Raw genomic sequence first — 14,031 nt, 5'->3', positions numbered from 1 at the left:
AGATGTGTTAGTGGACACTTTAACCTGTCTCTACTCCGCTCCGAGGTCCCCACCTGCTTCAAGAAGACCACAATCATACTGGTGCCAAAGAAGAATCAGGCAACTACCGTCCAGTGGACCTGATTTCAGTTGTAATGAAGTACTTCAAGAGGTTGGTCATGAAGCGCATCACCTCCATACTCCCAGCACGCCTTGATCCACTGCAATTCGCATACCGCCGCAACTGGTCCACAGCAGACACCATCTCCCTGGCCCAACACTCATCCCTAGAGCATCTCGACAACAAGGACTCCTACATCAGACTCCTATTTATTGACTACAGCTCTGTCTTCAACACTATAATCCCAGCCAAGCTCACATCAAAGCTCCAAAACCTAAGACTTGGCTCCTTACTCTGCAACTGGATCCGCGACTTCCTAAACCAGAGACCCCAATCAGTAAGAATAAACAACAACATCTCCTGCACAATAGTCCTCAATACCGTGACCACGCAAGGCTGCGTAATTAGATCCCTACTATCCTCCCTGTACACACACGACTGCGTGGCAAAATTTGGGTCCAACTCCATCTACAGGTTTGCTAACGAAACGACCATAGTGGGCTGGATCTCGAATAACGAGTCAGAATACAGGAGGGAGATTGAGAACCTAGTGAAGTGGTGCAGCGACAACAATCTATCCCTCAATGCCAGCAAAACTGAAGAGCTGGTCATTGATTTCAGAAAGCAAAATGCTGTACACACCCCTGTCAGCATCAATGGGGCCAAAGTGGGGATGTTTAGCAGTTTCAAATTCCTAGTGGTACATATCTCCAAAAATCTGCCCTGGTCCACCCCATTGATGCTGTCACCAAGAAAGCACAACAGCGCCTATAATTCGCACCTATAACTCCTCAGGAAACTAAGGAAATTCGGCATGTCCACATTAACTCTTACCAACTTTTACAGATGCACCATAGAAAGCATCCTATCTGGTTGCATCACAGCCTGGTATGGCAACTGCGTGGCCCAAGACTGCAAGAAACTTCAGAGAGTCGTGAACACAGCCCAGACCATCACACGAACTTGCCTCCCATCCACTGACTCCATCTGTACCTCCCGCTGCCTGGGGAAAGTGGGTAGCATAATCAAAGACCCCTCCCACCGGGCTTACTCACTCTTCCAACTTCTTCCATCGGGCAGGATATACAAAAGTCTGAGAACACGCACGAACAGATTCAAAAACAGCTTCTTCCCCGATGTTACCAGACTCCTAAACGACCCTCTTATGAACTGACCTCATTAACACTACACCCCTATATGCTTCAGCCGATGCCGGTGTTATGTAGTTACATGGTGTACCTGGTGTTGCCCCATTATGTATTTTCTTTTAATGCACTTAATGATCTGTCGAGCTGCTCGCAGAAAAATACTTTTCACTGTACCTTGGTACACGTGACTATAAACAAATCCAGTCCAATCCAAGCCCTCTCCAAGCATAATAGAAAAATCAACGCCACACATGCAAACATCTTTGTCCAGTATGAATCTAACTATACATTTTACTCTTCTAGGCACAGTACATCAAATTAAACCCATTTAAAACTATACCTTATTTCTAATGTTTGCCAGTACAAATGTAAATCCCTTTAAACTACCTTTGTTTTCCTAACAGTGGGTATATTGTTTGGTCACAGATCTCCACTGAATGGTGGGCTGAACAGACTTGAAGGGCAACTCCATCAACATGCCTTCTGCCGACTTCCGGGTGCGGCGATGACCAGCTAAGTCGCACGTTTCGGCAGCTCCCGGTGGAACGGACTTTTGGGCTCTTGATAGGAGCCCCAACGGCAATTTTAACGGCTAAAAACACCGTGCGGTAAACCAGAAGGGAATTCCCCCTGGACACGGATGGAAAAAGGAGAGGAAAGTGGCCGGATTGCAGCGGATCCTTTGGAACAGCGGCAAGGAAGGCAAGCAAAAACCAAGATGGCGTCGGAAGGTGGCAGTTTCACATGGGGCCCTGAACAACAAGAGTTCTTGAAATGCTGCGTGGAAGAGATAAAAAAGGAAATGAAGAAAGAGCTGTTGGCCCCGATACTACAGGCGATTGAAGGGCTAAAGGAGGAACAAAAGACCCAGGAGCGGGAGCTTCGGGTCGTGAAGGCGAAGGCAGCCGAGAATGAGGACGATATACAGGGCCTGGTGGTGAAGACGGAGATACAGGAGGCACATCAGAAACGATGTGTGGAGAGGTTGGAGGCACTGGAAAACAACGCAAGGAGGAACAACCTGAGGATTCTTGGTCTTCCTGAAGGTGTGGAGGGTGCGGACGTCGGGGCATATGTGAGCACGATGCTGCACTCGTTAATGGGAGTGGAGGCCCCGGCGGGTCCGTTGGAGGTGGAGGGAGCATACCGAGTTATGGCGCGAGGACCGAGAGCAGGAGAAACTCCCAGAGCCATAGTGGTGAGATTCCTCCGTTTTAAGGATAGAGAAATGGTCCTTAGATGGGCGAAGAAAACTCGGAGCAGTAAATGGGAGAACGCGGTGATCCGCGTTTATCAAGACTGGAGTGCGGAGGTGGCGAGAAGGAGGGCGAGCTTTAATCGGGCCAAGGCGGTGCTTCATAAAAGGAAGATAAAATTTGGAATGCTGCAACCGGCAAGACTGTGGGTCACATATCAAGGGAGGCACCACTACTTTGAGACGGCGGATGAAGCGTGGACTTTTATTGTAGAAGAAAAACTGGAATGAGTGGATTATTAAAAAGAACGTTTGGACAAAGTGGTGGGGCGAATGTGGGGGGCGAAGAGGGGTTTTATGTTCTAATCCTGCGGTGTGGTAACTTTTCTCTCTCCCACAGGGGGTGATGGGGGGAGGTGGGGAGGGAGAGGAGATGGGGCGTTGGCCATGGGGGGCGGGGCCAAGGGAGAAGCGCGGGCTTAATTATGGCGGGAATAGAGAAGCAGGAAGGAGGGGGCGTCGCACGGTGCGAGCCGTGGTCACGGGGGGAAGCCGAGGTCAGCCAGAGTTTGCTGACTTCTGGGAGCAACATGGGGGGAGTAATTACGCTAGCGGGGGGTCTAGCGGGGGGGGGGGGTGGGAGGGGGGAATTACTGGGTTGCTGCTGCTGGGGAAAGGGGGGAGCGGGTACGGGAGAGGATGGGCGGGGGGGCACCGCCTGGGGGAGATACAGCTGCGTGGGAACTGGGTGAGAAGCTGGAAAAAGATGATGGCTAATCGGCAAGGGGGGGGGGGGGTGGGAAGCCCCCCAACTCGGCTGATCACGTGGAACGTGAGAGGGCTCAACGGGCCGATAAAGAGGGCACGGGTACTCGCACACCTTAAGAAACTTAAAGCAGATGTGGTTATGTTACAGGAAACGCACCTGAAACTGATAGACCAGGTTAGGCTGCGCAAAGGATGGGTGGGGCAGGTGTTCCATTCGGGGCTAGATGCGAAAAACAGGGGGGTGGCTATATTAGTGGGGAAGCGGGTAATGTTCGAGGCAAAGACTATAGTGGCGGATAACGGGGGCAGATACGTGATGGTGAGTGGCAAACTACAGGGAGAGACGGTGGTTTTGGTAAACGTGTATGCCCCGAACTGGGATGATGCCAATTTTATGAGGCGGATGCTAGGACGCATTCCGGACCTGGAGACAGGAAAGCTGATAATGGGGGGAGACTTTAACACGGTGTTGGAACCAGGGCTGGATAGGTCGAAGTCCAGGACTGGAAGGAGGCCGGCAGCAGCCAAGGTGCTTAAAGATTTTATGGAGCAGATGGGAGGTGTGGACCCGTGGAGATTCAGTCGACCTCGGAGTAAGGAGTTCTCGTTTTTCTCCTATGTCCATAAAGTCTATTCGCGCATAGACTTTTTCGTGCTGGGTAGGGCATTGATCCCGAAGGTGAGGGGAACGGAGTATACGGCTATAGCCATTTCGGATCACGCCCCACACTGGGTGGACTTGGAGATAGGGGAGGAAACAGGAGGGCGCCCACCCTGGAGAATGGACATGGGACTAATGGCGGATGAGGGTGTGTGTCTAAGGGTGAGGGGATGTATTGAAAAGTACTTGGAACTCAATGACAATGGGGAGGTCCAGGTGGGAGTGGTCTGGGAGGCGTTGAAGGCGGTGGTTAGGGGGGAGCTGATATCAATAAGGGCACATAAAGGGAAGCAGGAGAGTAAGGAACGGGAGCGGTTGCTGCAAGAACTTTTGAGGGTGGACAGACAATATGCGGAAGTACCGGAGGAGGGATTGTACAGGGAAAGGCAAAGGCTGCATGTGGAATTTGACTTGCTGACTACAGGCACTGCAGAGGCACAATGGAGGAAGGCACAGGGTGTACAGTATGAATATGGGGAGAAGGCGAGCAGGTTGCTGGCACACCAATTGAGGAAAAGGGGAGCAGCGAGGGAAATAGGGGGAGTGAGGGACGAGGAAGGAGAGATGGAGCGGGGAGCGGAGAGAGTGAATGAAGTGTTCAAGATATTTTATAAAAAATTATATGAAGCTCAACCCCCGGATGGGAGGGAGAGAATGATGGACTTTTTGGATCGGCTGGAAATTCCCAAGGTGAAAGAGCAGGAAAGGGTGTGACTGGGAGCACAGATCGAGGTAGAAGAAGTGGTGAAAGGAATTAGGAGCATGCAGACGGGAAAGGCCCCGGGACCGGACGGATTCCCAGTCGAATTTTATAGAAAATATTTGGACTTGCTCGCCCCGGTACTGACGAGGACCTTTAATGAGGTAAAGGAAAGGGGACAACTGCCCCCGACTATGTCTGAAGCAACGATATCGCTTCTCTTAAAGAAGGAAAAGGACCCGCTACAATGCGGGTCCTACAGACCAATTTCCCTCCTAAATGTGGATGCCAAGGTCCTGGCCAAGGTAATGGCAATGAGAATAGAGGAATGTGTCCCGGGGGTGGTTCACGAGGACCAAACTGGGTTTGTGAAGGGGAGACAGCTGAACACGAATATACGGAGGCTGTTAGGGGTAATGATGATGGCCCCACCAGAGGGTGAAACAGAGATAGTAGTGGCGATGGATGCCGAGAAAGCATTTGATAGAGTGGAATGGGATTATTTGTGGGAGGTGTTGAGGAGATTTGGTTTTGGAGAGGGGTATGTTAGATGGGTGCAGCTATTGTATAGGGCCCCAGTGGCGAGTGTGGTCACGAATGGACGGGGATCGGCATATTTTCGGCTCCATAGAGGGACAAGGCAGGGATGCCCTCTGTCCCCATTACTGTTTGCACTGGCGATTGAGCCCCTGGCGATAGCGCTGAGGGGTTCCAAGAAGTGGAGGGGAGTACTTAGGGGAGGAGAAGAACACCGGGTATCTTTGTATGCGGACGATTTGCTACTATATGTGGCGGATCCGGCGGAGGGGATGCCAGAAATAATGCGGATACTTGGGGAGTTTGGGGATTTTTCAGGGTATAAATTGAACATGGGGAAGAGTGAGCTGTTTGTGGTGCATCCTGGGGAGCAGAGTAGAGAAATAGAGGACCTACCGTTGAGGAAGGTAACAAGAGACTTTCGTTACCTGGGGATCCAGATAGCTAAGAATTGGGGCACACTGCACAGGTTAAATTTAACGCGGTTGGTGGAACAGATGGAGGAAGATTTCAAGAGATGGGATATGGTAGCCCTGTCAATGGCAGGGAGGGTGCAGGCGGTTAAGATGGTGGTCCTCCCGAGATTCCTCTTTGTGTTTCAGTGCCTCCCGGTGGTGATCACGAAGGCTTTTTTTAAAAGGATTGAAAAGAGCATCATGGGTTTTATTTGGGCCGGGAAGACCCCGAGAGTGAGGAAGGGATTCTTACAGCGTAGCAGGGATGGGGGGGGGGCTGGCACTACCGAGCCTAAGTGAGTACTATTGGGCCGCTAATATTTCAATGGTGAGTAAGTGGATGGGAGAGGAGGAGGGAGCGGCGTGGAAGAGATTAGAGAGGGCGTCCTGTAGGGGGACTAGCCTGCAGGCTATGGTGACAGCCCCATTGCCGTTCTCACCGAGGAACTACACCACAAGCCCGGTGGTGGTAGCTACACTGAAGATTTGGGGACAGTGGAGACGGCATAGGGGAAAGACTGGAGCTTTGGGGGGGTCCCCGATAAGAAACAACCATAGGTTTGCCCCGGGGGGAATGGATGGGGGATATGGAATGTGGCAAAGAGCAGGAATAACGCAACTGAAAGATCTATTTGTGGATGGGAAGTTCGCGAGTCTGGGAGCGCTGACCGAGAAATATGGGTTGCCCCAAGGGAATGCATTCAGGTATATGCAACTGAGGGCTTTTGCGAGGCAACAGGTGAGGGATTTTCCGCAGCTCCCGACACAAGAGGTGCAGGACAGAGTGATCTCAAAGACATGGGTGGGGGATGTAACTTGTGACAAGGCAGTTGCCAATTAGGGCTAGTTTTCATTTTTGTTATTTAATATTTATTCATTTTTTGTTTTTTGTTTATATAAAATAGGTCATTGTTATTTGTGCTGTTATAATATTGTGTAAAGGATGCACAATGTACTGTGTTGGTTGACCAAAAATTTTCAATAAAATATTTATTTAAAAAAAAACATGCCTTCTGCCCCACCAAAGGTGCAAACACCCTGGACCACTGCTACACAAGCATCAAAGGTGCCTACTGCTCCATTCCCCGACCACACTTTGGTAAATCCGACCCCAAGTCGGTACTCCTACTTCCGACTTACAAACAGCAACTCAAGCGTGCTGAGACAGTCAAGAAAACCGTGCAGTGCTGGTCCGAGGCATCAGAGGACTCTCCGCGATTGTTTGGGAGTCTGTGGACTGGTCCATATTCAAGGCTCCGGCAGCTAATCTGGACGAGTACACAACCACCGTCACAGACTTCATCACCAAGTGTGCCGAGGACTGTGTACCAAAGAAGACAATACGGGTTTTCCCCAATTGGAAACCCTGGCTCAACCAAAAGGTCCATTCGCTGCTAAAATCCCGGACGGAGGCGTTAAAGTCTGACGACCTTGACCAAGATATGAAATCCAGGTATGATGTACGGAAAGCCATCAGGGACGCCAAAAGACAATACTGGATCAAACTAGAGTCCCAGGCTAACAGCACAAACCCAAGACGTCTATTGCAGGGCTTACATGAGGTCACATACTACAAAGCAAGGCCAGGCGGAATTTCTGGGGCTGGAGCATCCCTTCCCGATGAACTGAACAAGTTCTATGCCCGCTTTGAACAATCAGCCAATATATCAGTGCCACCCGCCACAACCGCCTTGGACACACCCATACCCACTATTAAAGCTTCGGAGGTAAGAGCTGCCTTCTTGAAAGCAGCTGGATCCTCGACTTCCTCATCAACAAACCGCAATCTGTCAGGATACGTAACAACACCTCCTCCACAATAGTCCTCAACACCGGGGCCCTGCAAGAATGTGTGCTCAGTCCTATACTGTATTTCCTATACACACACGCACGACTGAGTGGCAAGACTCAACTCCAATTCAATCTATCAGTTTGCAGATGAAACGACTGTTGTCGGTCGTATCTCAAACAACAACGAATCTGACTACAGAAGGGAGATAGATCACTTGGTTGCATGGTGTACCGAAAACAACCTCTCTCTAAATGGTGGAAACACCAAGGAACTAATCATCGACTTCAGGAAGCATAGCATGACAACCCCCCCACTCTACATCAATGGCTCCGAAGTAGAGATGGTCGATAGCTTTAAGTTCCTGGGGGTCACCATCACCAACAGTCTGTCCTGGTCCACTCATGTTGATACAACAGTCAAGAAAACCCAACAACGTCTCTACTTCCTACGGAAGTTAAAGAAATTTGGCATGTCTGCAACGACTCTCACAAATTTCCACAGATATGCCATAGAGAGCATCCTATCCGGCTGCGTTACTGCTTGGTATGGCAACTGCTCAGCCCAAGATCGCAAGAAACTACAGAGTGTGGTGAACTCAGCCCAACACATCATACAAGCTTCCCATCCTCCCATTGATTCTGTATACACCTCCTGCTGCCTCAGAAAGGCAGACAGCATTGTCAGAGACACGTCACATCCAGGCTTTGCACCCTCTTCCAGACCCTTCCAGAAGGCAGAAGATACAGAAATCTGAAGACCCGCATATCCAGGCATTGGAACAACTTCTTCCCCACAGCTGCCAGACTCCTCAATGACTCTCCCTTGGACTGATCTGTTCCCTGTAAGAACACTATTCACGACGCCCTATGCTGCTCTTGTTTGGCCCTTGTTTCTCACTGTAACCAATCACTATTTGTTGATGTACCATTGTCAATGTACTCTGTCGATTATTCTTTTGTCTACTATGTATGTTCGCTTGGCCAGAGAAAAATACCTTTCACTGTATTTCGGTACATGTGACAATAAATATCAGTCAATCAATTAATAAATGGCTTCTAGCATTTTCTGTTTTTGTTACAGATTTGAAGCATATTTACTGATCAACGTACATAGGAAGATAGGTTTGGTTGAATGAAGTGTTTAAATTCACTACACATGAGAATGCTGGGCTTTGCATTTAAAATCATAGTTCCAAAAAGCATTGCTCTGGTTTCCTCCCACAGTCCAAAGATGTGTGGGTTATGTGGATTGGCCATGCTAAATTTCCCCTAGGTAGGGTTACATGGCTAGGGTGGGGGATTGGACTTAGGTAGGGTATTCTTTCAGAGAGCCAGTGGAGACCCAATGGGCTGAATGGCCTGCTTCTGCAATATAGGAATCCTATTCTATGAAAAAAGAGAAAGTAGAAGTCTGTACCAAATCCTGAAAAATCAGTTTTTTTTTAAATAAAAACATCCACTGTGCCGGACAGATGGAATGTACATTCTCTAAATTAAACCAAGCACCACACCCAAGTAACCCAATTGTAAATGGATCCAATACTTCTCAAAACATTAACAATACACATATAATTCAGTTGTTTCATTTAGATACCCTGTTGTCATAAATAAACTAAACATGTTTTTCATTAAGTACCTTCAAGTGAAGTTTCTGAAGGATGCGAGACAGCAGTCGTGGAAATTTACCAGCATCAATTCCATTGATTAACATTACAGCTTGCTTTATGCTATACGAAAAGAAAATGGGTCAGATAAGTAAGTTGCTACATAAGTTTCTATATAATTTCAAAAGGCAGGTTTGAGCAGAAAATTCAAGCAAAGGCTTCAACTTAGATAATAATAGGGAAATATAGTACTCTCAACAATGCAATTTGAGGAACACCGCAATTCCAAGGTGGCATCTTTTGATGATCCAGTAAACTGAAGTCCCCGATCAGATGGACATTGCGCTGGCAGCAATATTCAACGAGGAGCCAGGAAATCTCCCAGAGCCTGCCCAACATTTCATCCTCAAACAAACACCAGTATATGGCTAGTTATTTATTGTTTGTGGATCTTCCTGTTCAAAATTTGGTTGTAATCTTTCTCTATTGAATAATAATGACTACAATTCAAAAAGCAAGTCACTGGCTGAGAAACACTTGAAATATTGTCAGTAAGTATGATGCTATATAAATGGAAGGTATTTTGTTGTGAACAATCCAAATCATGCTGAAAGAGCACGTGATAAAAATCCTTAAATAGCCTAACTTGAGATCCACTGACGAAAAAAAATGTGCCTGAGAATTGGAGACCAAGAATTTAATCTTATTCCCTAATTTATTTGGCATTATCAACGGAGTGATGTGATAATGCTATTGTTGTAATTCAAAACTAGCAAGGGATTCAAATACTTCATTTAAATAAATTACAAACTTCAAATGTCAAGAGAGGGAGTTCATATTTGCTAGTTAAGAGAGTGTCAGGCTAGATATTCATCAAACTAGGTAGCATATGAACATTTCTATTAGTTTTTTAAAAATCCTATCACAGAATACAGATGTCGCTGACTAGGCCAGTATTTATTGCCCATCTCTAATTGCCCTTGAAAAGGTAGTGATGAGCCACCTCCTTGAACCGCTGCTGTCCATGTGGTGTCAGTACACCCACAGTGCTGTTTGGGGAGTTCCAGAATTTTGGCCCAGCAACTGTAAAGGAACAATAATATAGTTCCAAATCAGGCCGATGCGTGGCTTGGAGGGGAAGCTGAAGGTGGCAGTAGTCCAATACACCTGCTGTCCTTGTCCTTCATGGTGGGAGAGATTACATGTTTTAAAGGAGTCTGGGTGAGTTGATGCAGTGCATCTTGTAGGTGGTACACACTGTTACGATTGTGCATTGGTGGTGGAGGGAGTGAATATTGAAGGTGATGGTGGAGGTACAAATCAAATGGGCTACTTTGTCCTGGATGGCATTGAACTTCTTCAGTGGTGTTGGAGCTGCACTCACCCAGGCAAGTGGATAGTATTCAATCACCCTCCTGACTTGTGCTTTGTAGATTGTGGATAGGCTCTGGGAGCAAAGAGGAGGGTTATTAAACATCCCTACCTCTGACCTTATGAGGGAAGGTCATCGATGGAGCAGCTGAAAATGGTTAGACCTGGGACACTAGCCTGAGGAACTCTGCAGTGATGTCCTGGAGCTGAGATGATTGACCAACAACCACAACTATCTTCCTTTGTGCTAGGTATGACTCCAACCAGTGGAGAGTTTCCCCCTTATTCGCATTAACTCCAGATTTATTTGTTTTTTTTAATGCCACACTCGGTCAAAAGTTGAGTTGATGTCAAGGGCTGCAACTCTCATCTCACCTCAGGTTCAGCCCCTTTGTCCATGTTTGGACTAAAGTTGTAATGAGGTCAAGGGCTGAGTAGCCCTGACGAAACCCAAACTGAGCATCAGTGAACTGGTTACTGCTGAGTAAGTGCCGTTTGATAGCACTATTGATGATCAACAGTCAACTGATGAGACAGTATTTGGTCAGATTGGATTTGTCTGGCTTCTTGTGGTCAGATCATAGGTAGGCAATTTTCCACATTTGCTAGATAGATGCCAGTGTTGTAGGTGTACTGGAACAGCTAGTTCCGGAGCGCAAGTCTTCATTATTATTGCCCAAATCTTGTCAAGGCATATAACCTTGGCATGATCCAGAGCCTTTAGCTATTACTTGATATCACATGGTTGATGGCTGGCATCTGTGATGCTGAGGGCCTCAGCAGGATGCCGAAATAAGCACGGTAGCACAGTGGGCAGCACTGTTGCTTCACAGCGCCAAGGTCCCAGGTTCGATTCCCGGCTTGGGTCACTGTCTGTGTGGAGTCTGCACGTTCTTCCTGTATCTGTGTGGGTTTCCTCCGGGTCCTCCGGTTTCCTCCCACAAAGACATGCTGAATTCTCCCTCAGTGTACCTGAACAGGCTCTGAAAAGTGGCGACTAGGGGATTTTCACAGTAACTTCATTGCAGTGTTAATGTAAGCCTCCTTGTGACACAAATAAAGATTATTATTAATAGAGCTCTCTCTGGCACATCAAACAGGTGAGCCTTTCCTTTCATATTAGATTTCATCCACTGAATTTTCTTTGCTTAAATGTCATTGCTACAATACACAATCACAAACCAGGGGGAATGTGGGACTAAGTACAACTACTATTTCAAAGATGCAGACATGAAAAGTTGAATAGCAATTCCTGTTCTGTATGTTTCCAATATTCTCAGACAATAATTGTTTATGTGGACACATAGACGGAACTTTCTATTTAAAAAATATTCAAAGTAAACAATTGAACAACTCGTCAATGTGGGTTTCCATTTATTGTTTTATTCATTTATGAAAAACTACATAACACCTAAACCTCCACCCAAAGTCAGCACTGAGTAGCATCCTCTTGTGGTTAGTTGGCAGACTTAGACATGGGCAGCCACACAATCGGCCTTCAATGACTCTCTCTCCTTCATTGATCAACTCAATGAGATGGCCCTCACTTGGTATCGTTTGCAGATGTCTGACTGTAGCCAAATTGTCCCCTACATCTCTTCCTGCAGCGACATTCTTACAGTCGCAGTTCTCTTCCCCCAATCCTACCCCACCAAGGGATCTTTCCTTCACCCCCCCCCCCCTCCCCCAATCCTACCCCACCAAGGGATCTTTCCTTCACCACCCCTCTCCTCCCCTCCCCTCCTGGTTGTAAACATCTTCCCCAGACAGGGCATCAATTTCCACATGTTGTCTGTCAATCCCCACACCGGCCCCTCCCAACACTTCTTTTGATTTCACTCTCCTCCATCTCATCATCAGCTCCACATACACCCATAACCACCCCCACAGCTTATGTGTTATCAATGTATTTGTTCAACATCGTCTTATATTAGCTGCAACCTCCTCCAGTGAAACACTGGGAAGAGCAAAATAATCCTCTTTAGCCCCTGCCACAAACGCTATGGTCTAGCTCCCAATTCCCGTACCCACTCCACTGTTTCAGGCTGAATCAATTCACAACCTTGGTATCGTAATCAACCCCAATCTGAGCAGAGAGCTCCAGTTGCCCCTCCATCAGACACCGCCAGCTTCCAACTCCAGAACCTGCCTCTTTCCTGGACAAATGCTGCTGAAATCTCCACCCACACCAGATAGCTGCAAGTAGCTGCTGTTGAATACAAACATACAAAATAGAAGTCGGCCATTCGGCCCCTTGAGCCTGCTCTACCATTCATTAAGATCTTGGCTGATCTGTTTGGAGTTCCACATTCCCCATCTACTCCTGATACACTTTGATTCCCTTGCCTAACAAGAATCACGGGGGCCATTCCTGGCCGTCTAGGCAGATTGTAATATGCAAAGTACAGAGTTTTGAACTAAAGTTAGAAACGTGTTCTAATCTCCCGTTTGTTTTTACCTCTGGGTTTCTTTGACAATTGCCGCCATCTGACCCGGGAGGGGGGGCTTGTCGCCAACTGTCACTCAGTGTGCGCTCAGCTCGTCCTTCACCCGGTCCCACCGAGCGCTCCGTCCCCCGGTCCCGTCGCCGTCTGCCGGTCCCGCCGCCGGTTCCCCCGGTCCCGTCTCCGGCTATTTCACATCTGCCGCTCCAGTTCCGCTGCCGGCTGCAGGATCACCTGACCGAGTATTGCAGAGCGACGGAGGCCTGGGAGGCTCAGATTCATCCAAAAAGATGCGAGCACAGAATTAGCCCAAGAATGAGTGGTCAGTGGAACTGGCCCAGAAATCGAGATGGGCTCCACTTACCTTCACTTGGAGATAGAATGGCTGCAGCGCAGATGGGAGGCCATTTGGCCCGTCGTGTCCATGCCAGCTCTCTGCAGAAAAACCCAACTCCTGCCACTGCCCATTTCTCTTGAAACCCAGCAATTTATTTTCTCTATTTCATGCAATTCTCTTTTGCAAGCCATAGTATCGATATTTCGATTGTATCTGTAATGCATAAATCTTGAGAGTTAAATGAACAGAATGATTATTGACATTGCATCCATCCTTCATTTCATTTTCACATTAATACATTTGTTGTCCGTTGAGTGGTTCATTTGCCTTCAGTTTTCTCAGTTTGCCTCCCAAGTCTCTGATTTTGTTGTTTTTTTAATTTTTTAATTTAATTTTTTTATTTTATTTTTAAATTTAGAGTATCCAATTTTTTTTTCCAATTAAGGGGCAATTTACCGTGGCCAATCCACCTACCCTGCACATCTTTTGGATTGTGGAGCGAAACCCACACAAACATGGGAAGAACATACAAACTCCACACAGAATCGAACCTGGGACCTCGGCGCTGTGAGGCAACCATGCTCCACTTGCACCATCATGCTGCCCTTCTGATTTTTATTGTTGACTGGTACTGATTTAAGTTACCATGCATTTGCACATTGCTGCCTCACGGCACCGAGGATCGGATTCGATCCCAGCCCCGCGTCACTGTCCGTGTGGAGTTTGCACATTCGCCCCGTGTTTCCTTGGGTCTCACCTCCACAACCCAAAGATGTGCAGGGTAGGTGGATTGGCCACACTAAATTGCCCCTTAATTGGAAAAAAACAGAATTGGGTACTTTAAATTTATAAAACAAAGAATCTAAGATACTAATGCAATTTAAAAATAAATAAATAAATGCTATGCATTTGCACTTCGT

General features: G+C 47.5%; 1 protein-coding gene across 2 annotated transcripts in view; it reads right to left on the bottom strand.

The window, feature by feature from the left end:
• commd10 (COMM domain containing 10) overlaps positions 1 to 13,020 on the bottom strand; it is a 216,980-nt gene extending 203,960 nt beyond the window's left edge. The window contains exons 1-2 of one of the 2 annotated variants that reach the window (XM_072516496.1): positions 12,789 to 13,020; positions 8,992 to 9,082 (exon numbers count right to left, since the gene is read on the bottom strand). In XM_072516496.1, coding sequence (XP_072372597.1) covers positions 8,992 to 9,082; positions 12,789 to 12,817 — 120 coding nt within the window. In that variant the 5' untranslated portion in view covers positions 12,818 to 13,020. The remainder of the gene's footprint in view (positions 1 to 8,991; positions 9,083 to 12,788) is intronic. The other variant, XM_072516495.1, reaches the window with a different exon arrangement.
• Between the last annotated feature and the right edge of the window lie 1,011 nt (positions 13,021 to 14,031).

Source organism: Scyliorhinus torazame, chromosome 9, assembly GCF_047496885.1.
Source record: "Scyliorhinus torazame isolate Kashiwa2021f chromosome 9, sScyTor2.1, whole genome shotgun sequence".
Taxonomy (NCBI): Eukaryota; Metazoa; Chordata; class Chondrichthyes; order Carcharhiniformes; family Scyliorhinidae; genus Scyliorhinus; species Scyliorhinus torazame.
Note: the sequence above shows the minus strand (reverse complement) of the source record. Positions and strands in the feature narration are given on the sequence as shown.